This window comes from Lathamus discolor, chromosome 4 (assembly GCF_037157495.1).
Source record: "Lathamus discolor isolate bLatDis1 chromosome 4, bLatDis1.hap1, whole genome shotgun sequence".
NCBI classification, from domain to species: domain Eukaryota; kingdom Metazoa; phylum Chordata; class Aves; order Psittaciformes; family Psittacidae; genus Lathamus; species Lathamus discolor.
This window is the reverse complement of record NC_088887.1, coordinates 56,160,708-56,186,836: the sequence shown is the minus strand read 5'-3', so window position 1 is coordinate 56,186,836 and position 26,129 is coordinate 56,160,708. Positions and strand designations below refer to the sequence as shown.

Here is a 26,129-nt window from a genome sequence, read left to right as displayed (position 1 = left end):
ATACTACTTGGCACCAGTTTTACCACCAAACTGGGAAAAAAAATCAGTGGCAACAGTATATAGTAGGTTTTATTTTCTGCCTTTCTGAGTAACTGTGATAATTAAGTCTCTCTGTTCTCTACCTAACACAAACAAAACTAGTTGCATTTCCCTGACTCAGGGATGTTGCATGAAGTTAGGTGAGAGACAGTCCACCCAACATACAGACTGATTTTGCATTTAGAATTCAAACTAGGCATCCAATTTTCCTTTATACACCTAGTGAAAGCTGAATATCTATAAAGTCCTCCCTAAGACACTTTGGACAGGTGAGGAAGGGATCCAGTGGAGTTTTGTGACTCTCTGCACTGTGTCAGCAATGAACTTGCCCATTTCTCTTGGGAGCCCTGTTTCAACCCCTTACCTCTAACCATCACCATCAAGAGGGATTCCACCTGTTTGGCCCAGGCTGTGTTGCGGTGAGGAACTGACAGGCATTACTGCTGCTGGCATTTCTCCATACCTATTTATTTTCATCATTTAGATCTCCCACATCCAATCAAGTAAGCCCAAAGTTCTGTCAGCTGGCACAGAGCTTTGTGGTGGAACCTTGTGTTAGAAGCACTGTGAGTAATTTTCATCTCTATACGTGGATTGCTCATTTTAAGGAAAGGAGAATTTTCTATTGCCAGTGTTGCACCTCTCAAGGGTTACAGGGCATTACACTGGTCCTTCCAGAGGACGAATACATTCAGTTAGAGATGTAGTAGGAAGGTCTCTAAAGGACCCTGGAAATAAGCAGACCCTGACAACCTATGTCATTCACTTGGTCATTCTTTCCAAGCTGGGGACAAGAGTAGTGCTTTCCACCTCTGTCACAAAAAAAAAAAAAAAACCACCAAAAACAAAAACAAAAAACAAGGGAATGATAAAATCTGCTTTTACTCATGTCTGCAGCCCCATCCTAGCACTTTGTTTTCCCACAGTGCTAAGTGCTAGATATTTGCTGATCCCTGTGGTAATCCTGCTTGTGGATTAAGATAGGGCCAAGGACAAATTTCACCTCAGGTAGTGTACTGTTTACAGTTTGAAGTCTGTATCCTAAGCTGCTATCTAACAATACTGTACATTATAAAGTAACCATTTTTAGAGCTTGATCATCTTTCAGGAATACATGAAGGAAGAATGCATGAATTTAGTTACTAAACACAGGTAAGTCTTGAAAGCAATAGGTCTGAAAGAAGTAGGACATAAAAGATGCAGATACATAGAGAGATGTAACACTTTTCAGGATTACCTAGAAAGCTATTCTATTTCTGGAAATTGTAATGTTGAAGGCATAGACAGAGACTTGCACCTGAGAGACAGATCTTATTCTTTAAATACATGAAGACATTAAATAAGTATGTACTTGAGATAGTCCTAAAAATCATTTGGCAGCTATTATCACTAAGTGACTTTACAACGTCTGCTTAATGCGTGATGTAAGTGCAAAACATTAGGAAATTATAGGTCAACTGTATATCATATATGTAACTTTTATTTATGAGACTTTTTGTCTTGTAAATAAATAAGCTTTGTCTTGTAAATAAATAGCTTTGACACACTATTTACAAGCTCTCATAGCTTTATTGACAATGACATTCAGAGGACAGGTTAGAAACCACTGGCATAAGCATTTAACTGTTGAAAAAATATTACTAAACTATAAAATTTGGTGCCTGTACTTGCCTTAAAATTATTTAAGGTGATGTTACTGTACTCAGTGCACACCTAGGAAAAAGCAGCATTATGAGATTATAGCATACTTCTGTTCAAGAAATCTGCTCCTTCTAGATTTCACTGGTAAGTTACGTCTGTGTAAGAGCCTGGTGCCTTAGATACTTTTCTAAGTGTTTGTACAAATGGAGCAACAACTTTAGAATGGTGTGGGGCTCACGGTCAGGGAGGGATAAAAAAAAAAAAAGCAGGGGGAAAAGAGCAATGATGACATGATTTTTAATAGAGTCATATAAATGATTCAAGAATGAGGAAAGATGCTTCGAGAGAACAAAAGCTTAATCAAGAACAAGACAGTAAAAGATTAATTATCTCATAAGTTCATCTGGAGAAAGTACAGGTCTTGGGAAAGCTCATTGATTTTGCTGAGACAGAGCCACTATTTAGAAAATGAAGTCAGACAAACAGAGCATGTATTTTCTGCAAGGTGATGTATTGTTCAATTATTGTTCTAAGCAGAGCATAATACAATCATGGCTGTATACCTTAAGTGAAAGAAAGAAAAGTACTGTAAAGAAACACAAGTTGTGGGGCTCCACAGAGTAATAGCTGAAATTTAACAGTTCACAGTAAACATAATCAGAGCAACAGTCTGTTATAAACTATGTAGTACTTTGTCCAGGAGCCACTTCATGACACCTTTTTCTAATCTACCTAAAGGAGCTCAATTAAAGCTGATTTTAAGATTCTCACCTAAGGAGTTGAAATAACTTGAAAAGCCCTTGACTTGAAGAAGGTGCTTCTCAGCAAAACATTTCTATTTCAAGATTGCTTTTCATTCTCACACTAATAACCTTTCTCACTATATAAATTCTGGTTCATATAATCCCAAAGTTACCTTAAAATAGTACTGCTATGGATTGATTAGTCTTTGCATAGACAAAGGGGGCTCTGAATACATGTGACAGTACTAAGTTACTCTCAGTGGGACTCTTCCCCAGGCAAAGAATCACTGGAAGCAACTGTAGATTCCCTAGCATCTACTAGAGCTGATTATTTTCAAGACAAAAAGCAAGTACAGTCTTGCAATCTATCACCGCTGTTACTACTTAAAACTGAAGAGTTCTCAAGTTTTGTTATTAGCTAAAACCATTACTTCGTTTATAACCAGAAGTACACATCATCAGTTATTCAGCCTAGTACTTCCACATAAAACATCACAGGACTGTTATAATAGTTCAGTCTAAACATTTCTGCAAAATGAGGCCAAACCCTCAAGACCCATGCAGAGGAGGAACAGAACCAGCACAAGGCTGTGTGGACTAATCACCTTAGTTAAACAATTTTGGTTGCCTGTAAATCTTATCCAAAACTTATTTTCTTCTGCAGCTGATACAAGTGCCCTACCACTTCTTTCACCAACTTCACCAAACATTAACTAAGGCTTAATTGACTTACAATACAATTCATTTAGCCTGCCAAGAATGCCACAAAGCCTTCAGCTGCCTCAGCAATTACTTGAAGAGATTTGGCAAAGTAAGCTTTTGCTTGGTTTATTAAATGACTGAATTAGGTGGGCCTGGCTCAAATGGATTTGTAACAAATCAAGGCAGCGCTATACAGCTTTTTCTAGCCAATTGCCTTATGCAGACCCTGGTTTGGGTTTGTTTGTTGTTTTGGGTTTTTTTTTTCCAGTTTTGCTTCACAGAAAGCAAGCTGCAAGCCTGAAACTGCTAGATAATTAGCCACTTTTCCTACTGCAGCTTGGCTCCAGGCAGTTCCCCATCCCCCAAATATTTCACTTGTTGAATATATTCCCAGATTAGAGTCTATTCTTCTAGAAGTCCTACAGAGAAAAAAAGAAGGCAAACCTCCACTTCAAAAACACCTGCCCATGACCAAAACACTTGCTGATGCCAGACATATCCCATGTTTTACCCTTATTGCCAGAAGACCGGCAACATCACCCCTTAGAGTGGGAATCCTTCAGAATTGAAAGGAACTTCTCATTCTTAAAAACACTAAGAGAGGTACAACTCTAACAAAAAGATTTGGAATAAGCTCTTGTCAGTTAAGCTAAAAGTCAGTAACCAGACACAACAAAAGAATTTGCTTTCATGGTTTCTTTGTTCAGCTTCAGGTAACAAAAGAAATTATTTGCACACTGATGCAAAAACAGCCCCCCAAGCCATTTACCACTTACATTTAAACAGTGAATTATAAGTATTAGGACAAGCATTTTCAAGCAGAGATACAGAGGAATGTTGCTGTTTAGCTGTGATCCAAGAATAAACACTCAATTTTAAGCTTCCATAAAAATATACTACATAACAGGCTAATCATATTGAGCATTATATTAAAATGTAATTAAACCCACTAACTTTGGCTTCCATTATGGTTCTTTAAAAAGCACATGCAACATACCATATGCAACAGACTAATCTACCTTGTTGTCTTTTTCCTCCCTCTCTCCCGCAGCTTCTAGACATCAAGGTGTTCAGGAGAGGAGAAACAACAAGTAGAGAATGAAAGAAACAAGGAAGAAAAAGCTTCTGGCTAACTTGAGCACAGTCATTTCCTCAGTGCTTGCAGCTGGTGAGCAGGAAACGTGCTGTTCATCAACCAGGAAACAAGGGATGTCCTTGCAAGAAAGGTAGAAGCCAAAAATCAGGAGATACTCAGTGGTTTGTCTTTTTTCATTTCTGTTCAGCACTCTCAGGCAATCAGCTGCAACAGTGTTCAGTGGGAGAGCATAGTCCTTACTGTCCTGGATAATATCAGTACTTGTTATCTGCTACCATGATTACAGCATTGTATTACTGCTTCTTGCTGAGCAACCTCAGTAACCAAAACTTTAATGACAAGCAACCAAAATTTTGTACTTTATTATGGTGATCCTGTTCTGGCCTTGTTGCTGTGCAGCAGCACCCTGCCTTCAGAGTAACAGCAGAATGGGGTGGTCTGGCCCTAGGCTTTAGATTGCCTCATGTGTTTTGACATCATGATTAGCAGTCCCTGATCTAAACGATCTAATTGTGCCTTCTGGCTTCAAATTACACCTCCTGGAACACACTGCTTTCCTTACAACTGGGGCAAGAGCAGTGCACAATTTGGAGATAGAAACAGGGCTGACAAATGAGATTAAAAGGATGGCAACTAGGAGCACTGCTGCTAAAGAAAAAGAAGATCAGATGGAAGTAATCTGGAGGTAAATCATGCTTAGCGCACAGCATTGTAAAACTGCAGTGTCTCCAGCAATAATAATGATGAAAGTGGAACACCTGCCATTCACTACCTACACTCAAAAACCTGGAGTTTTATTTGAAATACTAAAGAGGGAAGGAATACACAGATTGATGATTACTTCACCCACCCCTTCCCCCATACACACCCTGTAACCCTGCTCACACATTGTTTTGCTATTTATGATCTGGTGGATCCACTCACTGGAAGGCAAAGGCTGGGTGCCTCTCAGCCACGGGTGAGCAAAGGCAGGTGCCAGTCAGAGCAGAGGCAGAGGCTTCCCAAGGAAAGCACAGCTCCCATGGGACAAAGTTCACTGTTTCTGCCCAGCTTCCTGGGAAGGATGCTGGATGCTGCTGGGATAGGCCCCGGCCCCACCAGCAGTGCAGCCCTGGGTACTGGTGTTTAGTGGCAAGGAATGGGGCATTCACCTCTTGCTCCAGAGATGCGTCAGCTTTGTCTACAGGAAGAAAGAAAAAGTCCTCTCTGAAGGAAAAACAGAGGCCACCTTTACAGATAAAACCCCAAACCAACCCAATCTTTTACTTAGTCCATGCTCACTCACTGCAGCAGCTTTGTTCTCACTTTCCTCCTCATCCCAGGCTTCCTGATATTTGCTCATAAAGAGGGGTGTTCAAAACCCCGGCTCGTACATTTGTATCAGAGTAATTGGCAGGTGTCATTCTCTTTTAAAAATCTGCTTTTTCTGTTTGTTGTTTCTTTATAAGCAATTGCATTTTCGCTATGTATTTTGATCAATGTAGTAGTTAGTTGAAGATACGCTTATTTGACAGTTTAATCATCATCCAGTCCATGTAGTCTGCACTATCTCACTGCTTTTCCTCTCAAGAAATTTCTCAGTGATAAAGAGAGGTTTGTGGACATATAAGCAGAGTTAAAAGGGAAAGAATGCCTGCACTGGTTTCCAAATTAAAAAAAAAATAGTATCAGATTAAACAATAACTTTGTTTACATACCTATTATATCATTTGACTTTTTCATGGAGAGAGTTATTAATCATACAGACATTAGACTAACAAATCAGTCTCTGCTCTTCCGCAGATCTGTGTTGGATCAGCTATTATTACAGATGCTGTGATAGCATTTCTTGATATGTGACTGGGAAACAAATGGGAAAAGCTTAAAACTTCACAGCCAAGTGTGAGCTGGACAGCAGGTAAGATCCTCTGGCTTCTGATGTCTCAGTGAAGTTGTTAGTGACATTTGTCATTGTGGAACCTGCCCTAAGCAGTACTGCCAGAAGAGGGAAGACTGGAAGTTATGATGAGTGCTTCCTGCTGGGTAGTGCAGGGTAGAGAGTAGAAAAAGCCTTTCCGTAGTTCATACATGGGTCAATAGCTCATGTAAAGTACAATCAGACGTGACTAATTTGTTAGGCCCATGACTGAAGTGAATATGAAATACTTGCCATAGGTTGTGCTGTTCTGGAAGGCCAGTCTGCTCCTGTCTTTGGCTGCAATCGTCTAAAAAGTTTAGGTCTCCTGAGCAAAAATAAATAATTATTTAAGAATAGTCTGGACAATTTTTTTTACAAGATGTGACAGCTTTAAAAAAATTTCAGTGCTTGAAAAGAGCTAATGAACATGGAAAATTCAAGCCTACCTTAACTTTCGGAATGAAGGCATAATATCACTAATATAGAGTCAGTCTTTCTTTTGAAATCTTGACTTAAAACATAGCGTTTACTTCTCAGACATGCAAACATCTGGGGGAAATGCCCCAGAAACAAAAGTATATTTCCAGGGAAATATACTTTTAATATACTTTTAACTTTCAGTAGGTGATGTTACCTTCCTCAGAATGAGAAACGAAGTCCTTTCCATCACCACTGGTTCTACTGTAATTCCATGGACTCTCGTCCTAGTGTTGTTCCTGTGCCTTACAAATGGATAATGAAGTGGTGGCAAAGAACAAGCAGACCTAGCAAGGCAGATGGCAGTTTTCCAGCTGACTGAAATCAAGCCAGAAAAGACATTTGAAGACAAAAGTGAGTGTAATTAGGCTACTCATCTGATTATAAAGCCAGTGCTTCACACTGAAGGTTCTTATCAGTCCTGGAGACTAAGTTGTCTGACAGGTATTTACTGAGCAGTAGTATTCACTGATAACATTTCTATCTAATGAAAATGTGTTAGTTTATATAAGATGCAAGATTCCAATTGTGTCATGATGGATGGTTTGACTCAACGAAACTAAGTGTTGCGTATGTTATGACCCAACTTGTAAATTCCTGAGGCTAGCGGAAATCATATGCCCTATTTCACGTATATGAAGAGTGTTAAGCTTAATTTACTGTGGAGTGAACAGAGCAGTTGTTATCTCCCTTTTTTATTTTTAATACTAACTGTATTACTTATTTATGACCTGGATTACTTTCTACTACCTGGTTAGCTCACAGTCAAGAGTTCAAACATTCCACCTGAGATTAAGCATCGTAAATATTAACTGATAGATCTTTCCATTTGCAAAATAAATCTGGATGCTCTCTTGACATGGGAAAAAGCTGGTAGAGCAGCAGTGGGAAGCCGCAACTCTCAGTGCTATAACAACACTGCAATAAATGGAAAGGGGGACAGCCTGAAGGTGAACAATTACTCTGAAAAAAAAAAGCTTTCAAATAAATTGATGGCAAGAAGAGGTTAAAAACTGCAAAAAGAGAAACCAGTCCCGTGGTATTAATAGAATGTACAGGAAATTGTACATTCTTTGTAAGTGAATATGACTACCCTAAAGAAATACCTGACTTAATCATACATTTCCTGTTCAACTGGAAACAGTCTAATGGACTCCTAACAGTGGCAAATGTTATAGATGGTAATTATACTTACTGTCAAGCAGACTGTTCTGATGGACTACTTGTTTTTTACCTAAAAAATGTCGTTTTGAGTCTATTAAAACTGCTTGCATGCTTACACCACGTTCCTCAGACTACACAATACACGTGAATGCTGATACATGATACATGGAGACAGTGATTAGCTGGGCCAGTGTACTCTGTGTGTGTGTCTGTGTCCTTGGGATACATGTTCAGCTTCACCACTGGTTGAACCAGCAAAGGGAAAAGCAGCAGCTGTGCCCCAGCCTGGACGGAGACCCCAGGTCCCCACACACCCAGCTGGTCTCCAGCAGCCAGGCAGGAGGGTGCTGCACTGGGGTGACTGGAGGAGGTGGCTATGCTCCTAACATCATTTAATATAAACAAATGTAAGGTTATATTTCCCAATATTTCCCAAAGGAAAAGGAAATTAAACAAATTTAAAAAGGTTGATTTTCTGCTGCAACTGCACAGGAAAGCAGGATACCATCATCTGCTGACTACCCAAAAGAAAGACAGTATGGTTTTGTCAAGGCAACCTTTATTGTCCGTGATGGTTCCACACATAATGTCTGTATTACAAAGTCCTGATTGTTTGTTGGTCCCATGGCACTTTGCATGTCAGCAGGGCCCGATGGCTGGGCTTTCATGGGCAAACACCTCTGCCCATGACAAATTCTGGCTCAGATGTCTTCCTCTATTCTCAAGCTCCAAACGCATATCCAGTGCTATGAGTATTTCAGTGCAAGAAAACTGGCTCAATCATATGAACAGGTATTTCCACATATTTTTAAAGGTGTTAAAAAATTGATGGGATGTAAAATCCCAGATACTAAACTGGCTTGAGAATGGCAGTGAGATTTTGGAAAGTGACTGAGAAAATTGGAAAATGCCAGTCTGATTACAGTAATTTCAGGTAAAGAAAACACTGCACATTGAATATGAAAAACCTTTAAATCTAGCCAAAGAAAGGATCAGTGAAATAGAATACATTCAAATGAGAAATAAAGCACACACTGCTAACAATGGAGGAAATAAAACAGCAATCTAGTACATGTGAATTGATGGATTCAGTTAATCTCTTGAAGTTTCCACAGTAAGACTCAGTCCTTTTCTCACCAATAGCACTGACGGAGCATTTTGGTGAATTAGTCTGTGAAATGCATGAAGTCACAGCATAAAATAAAACCTTGCTTTTAAGCTGTAGGGCTTTGTTTTCCTGAAGATTTCCTGGTGGCTGAATTGTGGGAAATGGGAGGTAAGAAAACCAAGATAAAACAAATATATATCAAAGGATATTAACAAGAGAAATGGGTACTAGCAGAACAGAAAAATAGTGAAAAATGTGAAATGAAGTGAATAGGCAAATTATGTTGCCAGATGCCTTTTTCATAATAAATTAGAGTTTGTTTTCATAATAGTATTGGGCATTTTTTTTAAGAGTCTTTTTCTGAATCTGCTACTTATTATCAGGAATCAGTTATAACAGATACTGGCAGCGAGGTAACTTGTGCAGTCTTGTGCTCAAATGGCTCAACTTGTCAGCGTGGCAATTCTGCGGCCATCAATTGCGCTATGCCCTTGCCACTGCTGCTGAGAAAGCTGAGTGAAATGGGACCTTTGGAAAGGGGAAATCCTTTCCCTTTTGTGTTGTCCATCAAAAGAGTCTGACTCCAATCAGAGGAGTCCCATCCTTCCCAGAAAGTGCAGACAGCCATTACCCAGCTTGTCATGTTTCCAGGTTTTATGCCTCACCCAGGTAATTTCTTCTGACTCAGAAGCCTCATGCTAAGCAGCTGCCATCATCCCTGCTGCTGGAGGGACTAGATACAAGGAAAGAAGAAAGCTACTTTTTAAGCAGATTCTGTGAGGAACTGTGGGCAAAATTATTTTTTAATTATTTTGGAAGCACTAGTCTGCAAATATTTATTATAGGGGCATCTTGTGCATGGCAGTAAGAAAATTAAGGGAGACCTTAGTCCGGGAATTAGTTAGAAACTCAGAACAATAAAACAAAGCAAAGCTTCTAAGTATATATTCAGGAATAATAAAACCAAAGTTATATCAATACTTGTACAGCTCTAAACTTGGTCTGCTTCAGTGCGTTTGAACTATTCAGTTAGTTGTCAGCAGATGCAAGTTAAAACATGCTCTTCAGATCATTCTTTCTTTATCCCGCCCTGAGAGTATTCAGCCTAAAACCACCTTTGACAAATACTGTGCCATTCAATGGAACAATTCTCATAAAAAGGCTCTGTTAAAACAAACAACCAACCCACCAATCAACACCCCTAAAGAAAATATTTTGGATCTAAAAACACTTTTGAGGAAGTAACTGTTCTTTCTTTTATAGGCTGGCGGGTTTATTGTCACCTTCCTTATCACACCAGCAGAATGGGAATGTCCCACAGCATGGCTGCAGCCACGGCTTCCATACCACATTGTACATGGAGAGCTGCTCTGGGACAGGAGTCAGCGTCCTGCGATGCTCTTCTATGGCTCTTCCAATCTTCTTTATCACAGTGTCAAAGAGGGGCTCAGTGTCAGCTGACAGAGGTTTGGCTTCAGAAGGGTCTTGTGAGAGATCAAACAGCAGTGGAGGGTCATGATGGGTCACACCTTCCCCAAAACATGGACAAAATCCCCTATCATAACAAGCCCCAGCTCCGAGAGGACGAAAGATAGGAGTCACATAGTGAGCCTTCCAGATGGCTCCACCTGGCAAGAAAAAAAGACTTGCAATGATACTGGTGGTTATCACAAGGTATTAGAAGAGTGAATGTTTTTCTAGAGATCATTTCTGGTTGTATTTCAGCTCTATACTTATTAATTGATATAATATTGCAATAATGCTCATTTCTGGTTGCACTTCAGCTCTACGCTTATTAGTTGTTATAATATTGCAATTTCATTTACAATTAAGTGCAGCAGAAATAAACCAATAATGTAAAATGATTTTTAACATTTTGAAATTTCTCCAAAATTTTCAGCAAAAAAATTTTCAGTTAAAAAAATTTTCAGTTAAAAAACTTTGTTTTTTTATGAAGACAGGTAAAAAATGTTTGGAGTTTTCATGGCTTGCTTCCTTGTTAAGTGAGCAGGACAAAGGGCTGAGGCAAGGATTTCTCCATGAGACAAATAGGGCATGGGCTCCCCAGGCCTTGCATTCATATGGGGAAGTGAGTGAGACCCACCTGAGCTCCAACAGCCTGCTTGGCATGTCCCGTGCTTTGAAGCCATGATCAAACTCTTTGTGCCATACAATGCAGGCAATGCTAGTAAGTTCCTTACCACTTTACACCTGGAACTACTCAGAAAGCTGTGATCCCAGAAAAAATGTGTTGGACAAATGTGCCTTCCCATAAACAGAACCTAATTCTTGGGAAAGAAGTTCTGTACTCACTGTCCTTCTGGTGCCACCTTGCAGCATGTAAGTGAATGCCACAGTAATGAAACAGGAACTCATGCTCAGAGTGCTCAACCATTCCTCGCAGTAAAGGCATCAGATCCCGGCCATCAATTACCCTAACAGAAAAAATGGAGACCATTAGACTGATGTAAGCTGTACAGGACTGTGTTCCTTCAGCATATCTCATGCTGAAACTGGGAACTCTGAATGAGGAAGATGTTCATAGAAGATTTCAGGTAGATGGTGAATCTCAAATGTAGAGAAGAGGTGACTGGGCTGTGGTGACATTTATGAGTCTAGAAGAGGAGCAGCAGTAGAAAACAAAAATGTCAGACTCTTAGAATGTGTTTCCAAACTTGATTTTCCATTTTTATGGAGTGAAGGAAGAATAAAGCCATGGGTTTATACCTGTCCTGTGGTAGTACCCCTCCAGCCAGATTAACTGCTGTAGGATAAATATCCATAAGGCTTGTAGGTTCATTGATAACTTTGCCTGCAGGTAAAACTCCTGGCCATCTAAATATCCCTGGGACACGGATTCCTCCTTCCCAGCCTCCCATAGCTTTTCCACCTTTCATTAAAAAAAATAAAAATAAAAATAATTAAAAACATTTGTTTTAAAATAAGGAGAAATTGCAGACGAATGTTACTGTGTTATCATAAGTTAATGTTACTTTTATGAGCTTTCCTTTTGTTCTTACCACTAAGCTCCTTCTCTTCAGCATCAGTGGAAGTGTGTTCACTATATGAGACCCCTTCAGTGACCTTACACACTCCCTTTTATTGTTTTACACTGTGCCCCTTCAGAACTCATTGTGAACAAAATTTTCAGGCACAAGGTCATTTCCAAGCCCAGTTGTCCTCTTTCTTTTACAATCCTATAACACACTTGTTGTAGCTAAAGCAAAGGTTCAGGTAAGATACAACCAATACTTAGTGAGAAGTTATACAACCTTAATAAAAATTAACTTGTGATCAGTTACCTCAGGAGGAAATGACAGTTTGAGAATTCATGCTTATAAAGGATACCTGCAGAGGCTAGAATTGTCTACATTTTTAAATGCCTAATTAGAATGAGACAGATTTTCTTCTCAATGATAAAACACTATTACTCCTTGAGCGTACAGTCTTACCTAAGCTTTAGGGGTGTCCTGAGTACTTTACTAGTTGTTGTTGGGTTGTCACCGAACCTGACAGCTCTTACCTCTGTATATTCCATTCCAGCCACCCAGCTGTCTTTGGCCTTCTTGTCTTTCCAGCCATCCACCATGATCAGAGGCAAAGTAAACTAGTGTAGTATTTTTCAAGCCTTCCTTGTCAATAACATCTAGAACCTGGCCTGTAAACACAGGAATATGTAAGTATTAAAAACCAAAAATATCACTTACACTGAATAAATTTTAGCCTCTGAATTGTAAACATTCATCAAAGTAATTTTTTATCTATGTAGGGATGGTCACTGTTTAAAAGAAGAGTAATGAGAAATGAGGAAAAAATGTCATGTACATTATGATGTCTAGGCCACAGTCAGTATTTGTATGAAATTACTGGATGGATGTAATCCAGTTCTTTCGGTATGTATACCTGATTCTTCTACCTTTTGCAAATGTAGCTACTTTTCCTCTGCCATGACTGGGTGATAAATAATTCTCCTTCCCCTCCATAAACCAGGCTGAAAAATAACATTAGTCTAATTTCTGGGGGCATACCAATTACCATTTATGAACATTTCTGGATTTATGAATGGGGCTAAAAATATTCACTATACTGCTGAATGCAGCAGTCACAGAGAAACAGCCTGCTGGTTTGCACATAGATTTAATTTGCTTGCCAGTTTCATCACCTTCTGATGTATCCTACTTAGAACTAGGTAAGACATAAGAGGCCAAAATTCCCTGATCTTTAATAATCGCAGAAAACTACGTAATTCTTATTTATCTAGTAAGAAAAGCAAGAATGTTCTCTGGCAGGAGCCAAGGGGACATGGTTGCAAATATGGGGATATGGTTAAAACTGGTAAACACTAGACTAAAAAAACTGAGTGAACAGAAAGACTCATTTGGTCCAAAACTGGAGAAAATACAAAGCCAACTCTGTAAGCCAACAGTGCTCATACATGATTGAAGGATGTTAATGAAAACTTTAGGCCTTTTTTCCTACTTGTTTTTAATTCTCTTCCTCATTCTTTTAATAACAACATTTTTATTACATATTCAGACCAAGGTATTAGGTAGTTGAAGACATCATTATTTGCTATGGTCACTTACCCACCATCCAGTCCATCTCCTCTACATTGTCTCCATATAAACCATGGCTGCTCCTCCCAAGAAACTTCTCTGTGGTGATGAGTGGGGTGTGGGAATGTAAAAAGGAAAGAAAAAGGAGGAATGGCTTGTGCTTATTTCTAAAAAAACAGAAATCAATTCATTTTGTTATTTGTGTAAACAAATAACTCGCAGCTCAGCAGTGGGTTTGCCAAGCAAAGCACCAGTTGCAGAACATGAGCTAAGGATATCAGGATTTCTCATGAAACTGTACATATGTACATAACTTTGCTGATAGTAGTATCTCCATATACTGGGTGAGAATAAAAGATTTTTGTTTTATAAATAATTTTGATATTTACTTGTATTTAATCAAATTTTTAAAAGTTAAAGCCCTTTGTTATTAGTGAGGAAAGTTCCCAATACATACAGAGGTCAGTCATAATGGAAAATGGTATTACGATTTGCATATATACACATTTCAAAAATCACTTCAGAAACATCTTACTTTGTAAGAAATTAAACCACAATGATTAGGATCTGCCTGTTAAAATAATGTTTGTCTGATATAAAATGACCACCTTTTTTCCCTGAGTCATAGCTAAAAAATTCCAGATTGGAGCTTCACTTTCTGCCATTGCAAACCTCAACTGTGCTACTGAAACAAAGGCAGTAAGTTCATCTCCTGCAAGCTGGTCCATACGGAGAAAGCAGTCCATAAGATAAGGCTACATCACAGCTCTAATTCTCCTTCCCCAGCCCACACATATATTTCTACCATCAGCTGTTATCACTTAAAACTACAATGTTGGTCTCGTTGACGGAAATATATATTTACTCAATATAGCCTAGAAATATCCAATCCAACCCCTGGAAATTTGGAAATGTTATCAGCTTTAGTGAAGCTGTGAATAACAGACATCCTTAAAGCATAGCTAATTTTTTTTTTTTTTTGTTTAATGGTATTGTATCATTATCAACATTACTAATAATTAATAGGCACAATAGTATTTATAATACTATATAATATTACAAAATTCTAAAAGACTTCACATGGGAAAGTGCCATTTAAAAGCTGACATGTAAGAACCAGAAAAGTTGTGATCAGCAGAAACACACTTTACCTTTCAATAAACGAAATGGACTCTTTCAAGATATAGGATGTTGTCCTGTCTGTCACCATTGGCTGCTCAGTAACTTCATGGTTTCTCATCATAATGCAGTTCCAGTATCGTATAAATCCATAACTGGAGAACCAGCATATGAAGAACAGGAGACTAAACCCAGCAAGGCAGGCCAGTGTTTTCCAGCTGACTGAAATCAAGCCCGTCAGTCTTCCCAGAGCAGCAGTGAGTATAGCTAGGCCAATCATCTGAGTGGAAAACCAGAGCTTCCTTCTAAAAACTCTGTCCATCTCTGGTGTTTCAGTTGGTTGGCAGTCACTTACTAACGTAAAAGGCATCCCATAAAAGTAGTCAAACCCGTGTTTTAAAGGGTGATGACAATGGTCATTGCGGGATTCACAGTTAACGCCTTGATGCCACTTCCCTGAAAATATAGGTTATTAAAATGTAAAGAGATAATATTAGAAAATGTGCTTTTCCTCATACACTACATTTCTGAAAAAAAAAAAAAAATTCCCTACCTGTGATAACTTCTTCATCCTACACATATATACTGTGTAGTAATATAGTGGGATACATGTTATGACTGATGAAAGTAAATTCCTACAAATTGGTGTTCCATATACATATTCATGCCCTCTAGCTAGCATAAAAACCTGGACTATAGAGGGAACCATAAACTGGGGAAAATTCAGATATTCGGAACCAAGCAAAAATGTACGGCCTTCCTGGAAATCTGTTTTTATGAAATAGGAGGAAGAAGTCCTTTGGTAAGCACAGCATGAAATAACATTGTTCTGTTATTAATGTGCTATGTAGACTTGTTTCTGGAAAGTTTTGAATAACTTGATGTCAGGACTACGGCAACAATCAGCAATGTGTTGGTGGCAGACTGATAAGGGAAGCTAGGGATAATATAGTCAAGTAACTGGCAGGTCAGCAGTGGGATTGCCAGGCAAATCACCAGTTTCAGAAGACCATGAGCTCAGGAGATAAGGATTTCTTATGAAACTGTACATATGTACATAAACTTTGCTTATAATAGTATCTCCATATATTAGGTAAGAATAAAAGATTTTGTTTTGTGAATTTTTTTGCCATTTACTTGTATTTCATCACATTTTTAAAAGTTAAAGCCACCTTCTTTTAAATCCTGAAGTCTTTATATATCAAAAGGAGCATCTCCTGACCTTTTGAGACACAGTTTGTTTTTTATTATTAACATATGTCTGTTATTATGATTAATGCCATATAAAAACCATGCTTTTGTTTCCCCTCCTGTCCATTCTAATACACTGGTTATGCACTTATACAGAGACATAACAACTAGGCTCATCTGACTTACTTAAACACTGAGGCTTGTGAATATCTGAATCGGGTGACCAAACCTACCTCTTATAAGAGAGATTAACTGCATTTTATGATCTCTGATGTAAAGTAGGCCTTGAATACCAGATCTACAGACAAAAATGAGCATTTGGAATTTTACCTGAAAGCTGATTTGCAACTAATTAATATTGTGGACTAAGGAACTGTGCACTTACAGAAGGATATTAACCTAAACAAGCCATTGACGATGTTACCAATACATATACTAGCAGCCAACCCTGAGTAAGTTTCAACAGAATCTCCGTGCATTACAGTAGGACCAGAAAAAGCTGCTTCAGAGAAAAAAAAAAATGCTGCTTTTTTGATATAAATAAAAAGAAAGAATGAAAATTCCATTCTAGGTAAATGAATTTCTTTCAGCTAAAATTTCTGCTCAGATTACCTCTTCAAACATTTAAAGCCAGCTTTAGAATGAAACAGGTTTATAATCAATACACAGATGCATTGGTCATAAATACAGGTGCAGCTAAAGTGTCGTTGGACTTCAGATGTACTCCAACACCTAAATCTCCAACTGAGGTTGATAGAGGCTTCGGACATGCTACAAAAGTTGAACTCTCCAGAAGATGAACTAAATGTATAATTAATATAAATTAATCTCTGAAGGCTACACAACATTGGCTTTCTGACTACAAAAACTGCAAAGAGTTTCCCTACAAAAAAATCTTAGTATCACATCAAGCTGCAGGTTATTAATAGGCTTGAACTTTTAAACTGTCTGTGCTCAGAGCAAAACAATCACAAACTGTTCAGGTGAGACTATTTAGTACTCATTCAACTGCAGTGATGTAGGTAGATGTTGCGTAAGATTTCTTGCTTCATGAATTGAATGTAAAGTTCTTATGCTTGGGTTTGTTGGGGATTTTTGCCACTTATCACCAGTGCTTTCTGTCATCCCTTAGAGTGCAATTAATCAAAATCCGTCAATTGTGTTAAACTAAGTGATGCTTATATTATATTAGTCGTGTTTATAGCGTGATTTTAGCTGAGATGCCTACAGGGAAAACGCTAGCCCATTTTGCTAGCTAGCTTCTAGGAGGTATGCAGCACAACCTCCCTGCAGCACAATTCCTTTGACAAAGTGGAGACAAATCTGATTGTTTTGCTAGTGATAACATCTGAAACCAAGCTGAAGCACGCGGCTAATAGACATGGAATTTTTTATGAGCTGATTAAAGCAACTAAAATTGTATAGGTACAAAACTAACAGGGGAAGATTCAGTAATATAGAACCAAAAACGAGAAGGTCTTCATGTAGTGTTGTCCTTATGGTTTTGATTTACTCTGCTGAATGAATATAAATCCATTTCTGCAGACACTTTTATTAGCAAATTCAGTTTATTTGTGCAGCCAATATTTTTATGTGTCAGACATAGATTTTGGATATTGACATTTAGATGCTCAGAGAGGTAGGGGAAATAGCTGAAAATTCATCTCAGGAATGTTTGTGTTTTATCAATTTGTGGAACTATGTGACATGTGTAAGATGAACAATTATTTAAAACTGGAACATGACCAAAAGTTACAACTGTATAAGAAAAAAATATATAAAAATATATAAAATATATATAAAATTTATATATAAAATATAAAGTAAAATGGTGTTTGTAATAATGCTGAAGGAGGCAGTGTTTTATGGGCTGTGCTGAGATCTTGGTGAACTATAGTGGCATGCTATAAGTAAAAAATATTATTGTTTCTGTGTTTGAAAGGACAAATGCTGTGACATTATGAACTGGCTCTATTGGTTTAAGTAGCAGCTGTTCTGTTTTGTCATGAATCTGCTCTGAGCTGTGTAAAGCATCACCATGCATTTTTAAAATGCATTCATGGTTTTCTTTTTTATCACATTGTATTGGAATAGTTACCATATTGCTGATAGAAAAATACTGAAGAAATATTAACTTATTTTCCATTATACATTTTAACAACCTGAAGGCAGGTCAGCAGTAAAAATTGTTCTCTTTATCAGATGCCTGTTCTTTCAAGAGAAATTGTTTTTTGTTAGGGTTTCTTCTTACAGGATATTCTTAAATCAGGAAATAATAATATTACAACTGAAGTATGAGCAGTTGCATACTATAACAAATAGTTTGTGTGAGATGTGCAGGACAGTCTAGGCTGTCTTCAGGAGTGTTCCCATACCTATCAGTCCTGTGCTGTAGCCTTGCTGCTGCAGTATTCTGGCAAAAGTGGTTTCATTTGGAGGAAGCCCTCCTGAGCCGCCATTCCAAAAGATAACACGATAATTGTTTACAGCATCCATCCCTAAAAATACAGCAATAAAAATCTTAGTAAGAGTAGCTGGTAGAGTATTTTTATGAAATACAATTTCTTGTTTCCTGGTTTTACTGATATTACGGTGTTAAATATTTATCCTAATGCTGTTTGTTTGGAGAAATGAATCCAGGACTCTGGTCAAGATTAAGGACTTAAGACTCCCCATTATGTAACACCTGTTCTTCTTTGTATCTCATACTGAGACCTTTTATTTCATCATATTTAGAATGGCCCAGTGGCATTCAGGCTGTGTGAACTTCACTTACTTATCATAAATGTGAGCGCAGGGAGGAGGGTAGGGAGACTTCAGCCCTCTATCAGCCTCAAACTCCAGCTTGCAGAAGCCTGCAAAGGCTGCATGGGAATTCAAGTTTTCCCTGTGCAGTGGCATGGCTGGTAAGTGACTTCTGAAACCCACAGAGTAGCTAGCTAGCACTGCAATCTTCTCACCTGCAGGTTTACGCCCTGCCATTGAACATTATATAGTGGCATGACCCCATCGTATAAGATTATGTGAAGTACAATCTGTCATGGAAGTGTTGAATGTCTCTGGCCCCATTATAGTGGGAGGGAGTCTGTACAAGCTCATGTGCATTTTCAAGCTATCTATCTCAGTGGGAGCTGTCATGACAAAAGCAGGATGACATGTCAGCTTTAAAATGCTTTGTGAATGAATGGATTGAAGACCATTTGCAATAGAACAAATGTTAGAGAGTTGCGGTTAGAAACATGCAGAGTTTTTTATTTTTCATACCTCTTCATCTCAGGGATGTGGTTTGACAGGATAGTATTTTTTCCTCAGAAACAGAACTTGGAAAAATAATATAGCTGTCAAACTGTTATTTCATGGGACAGATGAATTCTGACACATAGGTAACAAAGCTTTCTTGTAAATTACTCGTTCTGCACCTTGACTGGAGGGAATGGACACACATCTACATACATCTAAGCTGCCCCCTGAAGGGCCAAGCCATTTCTGATATATGATGAGAAGTCATCCATGACAAATTAATGTAACTAGTGCTTTAGAAATGTATTATTATTGTTCATGTTCTGTGCCATGACTTTTTTTGAATGTAACAATTTGTGTTAACTCCATTGTGCTTGCAGTCCGTGCAATAGAGCACCAACAGGCAACTGAAGTTGTGAGCTGAGGGGACCAAGCTGCTCTGCAGGGCTGGCTATTCTGGGCTCTGCTTCCCCCTAGGTTGATTCATTGTACCCCATAAATATAGAGGTCACCTCAAAGGTCCTAATCCTAGCTGGCGTGTTTTTGTGTGCCTCAGTGAGGGATGACATATCTGTGGCACCCCTTCTATTTGCACACCCTCATTTCTTTTGTTCTCAATGTACGACATTGTTTCTTTCAGTAATAAAGCAATATTTAAAGGCTGCTTGGTTTTGCAAGGCAAACCTGATCGGAGGGGATATCTGCCAGTGAGGAAAGCTGCTCTGCTGGGGGTGCAAAGTGGAGCCGCAGCGATGTGCTGGGTCAGTTTCACTCCTTCCTTTGCCAGGCGATCAATGTTTGGGGTCCTAAAAATGCAACCAACACTGTCAGAGTCCTTGAGGGAATAGGGATGAGGAATAATATACTTATCTTCATTTCGGGAAGCTTATTCTGTTTCTAGATGGCCAGGAAATGTTTTTCTTATTTCATTTTAAATTCTTCAAGTGATGGGAAAATATTTTTTTCTTTCTTCATTAACAGTTTCTACCTGGATACATTTCAAGCCAATCATTCCTTCATGTTTCCTGAGCCCTGTGAAGGGCCTTGCAGAAATATACCTCACTGCTTTTGAAAAGAAAACTCACACTTTGAGCATGTTGCTGTGCTGAAGTGGAGGCCCGGCTGTGCAGAGCTCCATCAGCTACCTGTGATTATCAGCTACCTGTCAGGAATTTTCCAGCTAGTACCAACCAGGGTGAGATTCTGAGTACTTTGCTGGATGAGGGTAGTGATTGTACCAAAGAAGAGACAAGCTGGTAGGAAGCCAGGAGGCAATACCATGGCATGATTTTCAAAACCAAGGCAAACTCTATGTCCTTGGGTCTGAAAAGAGAGATGTTTGCTAGTAACATAGCTGTTGAAGTGGTTTATACTGTATTTTGATTGGAGACTGGGAAAGAATGGCAGAATAAAGTTAAATGAGGTACGGAGGCCTGATATGTTGAAGGAGGGATAACATTTCTATCTTTGGGTACATGCAAGAGCATAGCTGTTTCTCAATGTCAGGCAATTAAAGAAGACACAAAACCAGTTGACATACACATGCCCACAGTAAAGCAGCTCTGGAGAGCAAAGCTGGTCCTGGGAATGCTCTCTAGGCTGTGAGATAATCCTGGTAGTGTTTTAAATTTACCATTAGTAGCACCCATGGGAAATCCTCTGATTTCTTCAGGAAATGAACTTGAAGACAGCTTGAATAGCTGATGATGTCAACCAGAGGCAGAGAATTGCAGCCCTATGTTAAATAACACACCAACTTTGTGCCTTGTTATGCTTAGTTTCCTTACCTGATGGTATCATTCCCATAGCAACCTACATCCCCTATGCCAAGATCATCAGCCATGAGCAGGACGATATTCGGCTGTGTGATGATGGAAAGCTGTGCAACTGGAGTCTGCAGAAGTAGACCAAATATCAGGGATCTGATCAGGGATGTCCTGAAACACAGGAGAAAGAAACAAGCCAATGACTTGGCCATTCCCCAGTACCGTTGCATGTGGCAGCACACCTTCCTGCATGATCTGCAGACCAGATCACTCTCTGCCCAGGTGCAGAGGGAGGGTTAAGTTTTAATCATCGACCCAAACAGATTCCATGGAAACGAAAATGTCAGGACTGTAACTTTAAAAACCCGCTTTTCTGATTCTCACACTCTGGCTTGGGAATTTACATGTGACACATGATGTATAAATGTTGTTGCATTAGTGGCTTAGGGTGTGTTTTAGGAGTTGGTCTGAGAAGCTGAGAATGGAATCAACTTCCTCTGACATCCTTCTTGCCCAGACTGTAACCTTTGTGTTATGAAAAAGTTATGAATAAGAAAAAAACCCTAACAAAAATAACATTGTGAGTATAGATAACACTACATTTTTATGATACAGTATTATGTCATTATTAAACTTTGCTCACTTTAGATCTAAGTACGACATAGCAATAAATCATGAACTCTTTTCTTACCAGCAAGATGTTAGTTGCCAAATCATTTCTGCATTTGGAGTGTTCAGATTCTGTAAAGCTAAGAGAGAGAGCGCTTTATCATGTTTGTATCTGCCTAGTAGTCGCTGTAATAAAAATGGATAAAAAACTTAATCAAAGCCTATCAACATTCTCTGTTTTATTTATTTCAGTGCATAGATCATACCCTAAAAGAGGCAGGGTAAAGGCAGTAATGTTATTTTTATTGCTGGCACTTCTTCACTTCTTAGAGGATTTTTTTTTTTAGAGAAGTTTATCTTAAAATAGTAAAATAACTCTCTTTTCTTACACGACTCAGCTGTATGAAAATTACTTACTGTTCAGAAAGGAAGAGAAGAGCTTTATAAACGCAGTCCTCAATATAATTTATTTTTCTGTAATCACAGAGAGAGTAGCAGACTGCTGCTTATTCACATACCAAGTTTCCTTTCAGGCTTTTAAGAGTTATATTTAGTTGCAGGAATTCCAGTCATCCTCTTCCTACAATGACATTTTCTTAGAACACACTGTATTTGTGACCTCTTGTTGTTTGAGCTGATGTTTTTCCTTCATCATATGTGTCAGATTTTCGAGTGTGATGCTCCTTTCCCCCTCTCTGCACAGCTTTCTGCAAGGGTTCCTCTGGGGTTTTCTCTCTTACTGGCAAGATGAGACAACTGTTTAAAAGCTCTCAAGAGTGGGCCAAATGACCTTAGTTCAAAGGCTTTAAAATTGACCACTTTAAAATTTATCCCATATCCGGTTAAACTACCCCAAGAGTCCCAATTTCATAAATTATGTTGGGTTTACATTTTTTTTCAGAAATGATAGTATTTAGCAGCTTAGTTAATATCCATAGTTCTTACATTTTGTTCATCAATACTGCAAGCCTCAATGGAAAAATTTAAATTTCTATGCTTAGAAAATTGGCATCCAAACAGCTCTAAACACTTATTTACAAACACCAATGCTGATGCAGCATCACTGTTTACAGAGACACTCAGTGTCCTGCATTTAGATTTGTGCCTTTGCTGCATCATAAGTAGGCATAGGAAAGACACTGGAGGACACTTCAGCTGTTGTTTGCATCCTATGTGTCTCCAAAGCAGCTGAAATAAATAGGAGTTGGAAATATTAAAATTCAATTCTGTAGCTGGTTGTCACTAACTGACTGTACTTCACAGTAATGACACACTGATAAAACGCACAGCCTGGAGTACAAGGCTGAGCTTTCTTAGAAGCTGCCTGTAGTATAGAAAAAACAACTGACTGATATTATCCCTGTCAAGCCATTTCCTTAGTGAAAGGTAATGGGAATCCAGTCAGAGAAACTTTAGCAGAGAAACCCTGGTGGGAGCAAGAGGGGCAGTGAAAGCAGCTTGCCCTGTTCCTTTCTGAGAAGTCGGGGGAAACCCAGCTTCCCACACAGCCGTACAGCTCCTTGCTTGGGCCCTGGCAGCTGGGGCAGCAGCAAGCATCTGCCCGATTCACTCACAAGCAGTTTAGAGGATGCCTCTTTGGGACCACTTTTGTATAAGTGGCACTTAAGCCATGCTGCAAGCAGAGTCCCCTTTCTTATCTGAATTGAATCCAGCTTCAGCTTAAAGCAAAACTCTTTTCTCCCTCTCCTATTATTTAATTCTTCCATAGTAATTTAGATTTTATCCCTTTCTTCATCCATTTTTATGATTCAGGGGGGTATAGCTTGCATATCTTTCATATTTAGCTAAATGTTTTCCTTTACTGACTGAAATGTTTTAGTCTGTCTTTACTTTTCTATCAAATACTTACAAGATACTGAAATCCCTGTTCAAGCCAGTTTGCATAAGAGAAAATATTCATTATTATAGATGCACTGGGATACACTTTTCACAAGAATAGTACTGGCTGCTCAGTCTGTGAAAATGTCTTTTAAAAAAATGTATTTTGTAGACTTGATATAGATAAAATAAAAAACACACTCATGATAACAAATGGCTGCAACTCTCACTTTATACATAGGCTTGTATGAAAGTAACATTGTTGTAAAGGAAAATACCTTTTAAAAAGCTTCTCAAGATATTTTTATCTACAGAGCCAAAAAGAAAAAGGATTTTCCAAATGCCCACTAAAATTTTCCTGTGCATTCCCAACAGAGTAAGGGAGGAATACTGTACCTGGTCAAGTTACGCTCAAAGCAGGCAGCTCATAATCTGGAGGGTGAATTTATTTTCAGTTGACTTAAAACTATTCCAAATACTCCAGCACAACAACTGCTGCTACAGCACAGTGTCTAACATCGGCTGTTGAAGGCATTCCTTAAATCTGCCCTAGCTGCTCATGCGCAGTCTGCACGGGAAAGCCATGTTACACCAGAGCTTGCAAGTGGCTGGGTGGTCTAATGCATCCTGGAGTCCCTAAAGCTGCGCGTCCCACTGCCGTTTGCACAATGCAACATTCATACGCCCAGTGAGGGCCAGGCTGGGGAGCACCACAGATGTAGCTAAAACACTTTCTGTCCAACCACTGCTTTCTTAAGGGGAGGCAAGGACCTCCTTCAAGTCTGAGACACTCCCATGAAAGGCACTATAAATAACAGCTCCCTTTGAAGCTCCCTAGTTTTCCAACACAGAAACCGAAAATCATTGTACTTACAAAGCAAGAATTCTTTGCCTGTAGAAATCAAAATTGAGCAATTATCTTCATTTCATGGCAGCCCCGAGTGCCTGCAGTGATGGCGAGGTTATTTCTGCACACGCAGTGAGAAACTGTTGTAGGATGTGGGGAGGAAATGCCAGCAAGAGACCTGAACTTGTTGTTCCCGAAAATGAGTCATTTGGATTCACTTCTGAGTGCTGCCTTTTTTCTATTCATCACTCAATGGGACAAATTAAGGCTATATGCTGGCTAATGATTTCTTTCGTGATTTTTTCTTTGAGTCCTGTTGTATCAAGTGTTTTGGGACAGCATGAAGTACTATCAAACAGAAATCTTGTTTTACTGACAGAATTTCCTGTTTTCATATCTTAAAAGAGAAGGGAGATGTTGTGAGTTGGTGGTTCATCACGAATTGCAGTGCTCAGGTTGGTTTGCTGGTGGAGGTAAGTTACAGCACCATAGGTGATCCCTCCTCTGCTGTCTCCCACCCCAACGTTTCCATGCTGGGGTGGTTACAGACAGCACACAGAGGAGAAACCATGTGTCTGGTTTTGTTTCTCTCAGTGCTTGCTTCATTATCCCCATCCATGTTACAGCATCTCAGTCTGTACCTTTCCAGTTCCCATTCCCCTTCATTGTGCGTTTAGCCCTTCAGGTTTCTTTAAGGTATATGGGATTTCTTGTTGTCTGGTGCCCTCTGCTGCTGTGTATTTTCTAAAAAGAAAGCACCTTCTTTCTGAGGTTGCAATCAATTCCAGCCAGGCTCTTGCAGATGAGGTCTCTGACACAGCATTAGTATTCTTGTGTTTTTCTAGGACTTCTTGCAAATTCTATGGTATTTGTACCAGAGAACCACAAACTATAACTTCTATGTTTTTTACCAAATTCAGAGTATAGCAGAAAATGGAATGCATGTGTACAGTTACAGTGCATGAACACTTCTTCGTTGTTTTGTACATTAGGCTTCTTCCAATAAAGAGCGAGCTAGAGCAGATCACCACTGTAAATAGTACTCATTGAAATCTGGCTTCTAGGAATTACCTCATGGGCACATTTATGGTGCAATGAGGGTAAAGGAGGGAGGGTAGTGCCATGGTCTAAAGACTTTCCTCTCACAACGACAACTTGTGCTTATTTTGGCATTTGATCTTTGAAGTAAGGAAAGGTGAATGGCCTCTCACTGATGCCACTTAAAGATGGCATTTATTAAAGGGACTAGGCGAAGCTAATTCTCTTCCCACTAACCGGATCTACCTGTTTTTCTGTGTGGAAATCTTTAGAAAGTTTGTATTTGTTTTGAATATGGAATGGATGGGGAATTTTGCAGAAGTGCTTGTCTTTCTCCTCATTTTCTTTGAACCGAGTACTGGAAGAAGTAGTACTGACCCTATTAAAGTACTTAAACATCTAAGAACTGAAGGCCCAAGTTAGCAGCAGTTTAATACTAGCATATAATTATTAAAAGGCTCCCTCTAGTGACCAATTTATTTTTGAAATCTTATTTGATTCACACTCTACCTTTCTAAAAGTCATTGCACATTGATCTAAAATGGTTTTATTTGTTTGAACTCTGACTTATACTAAATCTTCAAGGCCTGAATGCCCAGGAGCAGTTGCAGAGCCTTACCTGTTGTCTTGGAGCATGTAATAGAGGTTTATGACACTGGGAAGGAACCTAGCTTGTGCACTCCAGGACTGCTCTGCAATGTTTGCCAAAGTGCGGTAAGTAGGGCTGAGTAGGAGAGTCACTTCCAAAGTGCACTCCTGGCCCAGAGTAAGGCAATAGTTCAGATACCCCAATTCCTGCCTAAGGCTCAACTTGGAAGGCTGCTGCTAGCAGGTCTTAGAGAATGATACAGATTACCTGCACACCACCTAACCTCTCAAGGAAATCTAAAAATCAGTGTATATTTCCATAAAAACCCAAAAATATATAAAAAATTACTGTGTTGTCTAAGCAGAATTCTAGCATGATAATTTATAAAATAATATAGTGGAAAAACACAAGCCACCAGTGTCACTAAATAAAAACTAGATAAGGCACTCAACAAGGTATCACAGATTT

The 26,129-nt window shown here is 38.9% G+C and overlaps 1 protein-coding gene across 3 annotated transcripts; it reads right to left on the bottom strand.

Moving 5' to 3' along the window:
- Positions 1-8,301: 8,301 nt before the first annotated feature.
- Positions 8,302-24,169, bottom strand: LOC136013529 (arylsulfatase D-like). Of its 3 annotated transcripts, none has more exons than XM_065677512.1 (11): positions 24,062-24,169; positions 21,431-21,488; positions 20,761-20,910; positions 19,658-19,779; positions 18,109-18,231; positions 14,575-14,998; positions 13,454-13,590; positions 12,391-12,525; positions 11,595-11,757; positions 11,181-11,302; positions 8,302-10,495 (listed from the first exon to the last, which is right to left on the bottom strand). In XM_065677512.1, exons 2-11 carry the CDS (start codon positions 21,454-21,456, stop codon positions 10,125-10,127), a joined length of 1,773 nt encoding a protein of 590 aa, XP_065533584.1. In that variant the 5' UTR covers positions 21,457-21,488; positions 24,062-24,169; the 3' UTR covers positions 8,302-10,124. The 3 variants fall into 3 exon arrangements, with proteins under 3 accessions (XP_065533584.1, XP_065533583.1, XP_065533585.1); XM_065677511.1 differs by lacking the exon at positions 24,062-24,169 and adding an exon at positions 23,584-23,862; XM_065677513.1 differs by lacking the exon at positions 24,062-24,169 and having other exon boundaries at positions 21,431-21,509.
- Between the last annotated feature and the right edge of the window lie 1,960 nt (positions 24,170-26,129).

What these genes read in the sequence shown, in the direction of transcription:
- LOC136013529 (XM_065677512.1), bottom strand. Translation starts at nt 21,456, where the DNA reads ATGATTTGGCAACTAACATCTTGCTG. An exon ending in GGGGTACTACCACAGGACAG is followed by an intron (nt 11,303 to 11,594) that starts GTATAAACCCAT and finishes TTTTTCTGTTAG; the next exon opens with GGTAATTGATGGCCGGGATC. An exon ending in AAGGTGGCACCAGAAGGACA is followed by an intron (nt 10,496 to 11,180) that starts GTGAGTACAGAA and finishes TTTTCTTGCCAG; the next exon opens with GTGGAGCCATCTGGAAGGCT.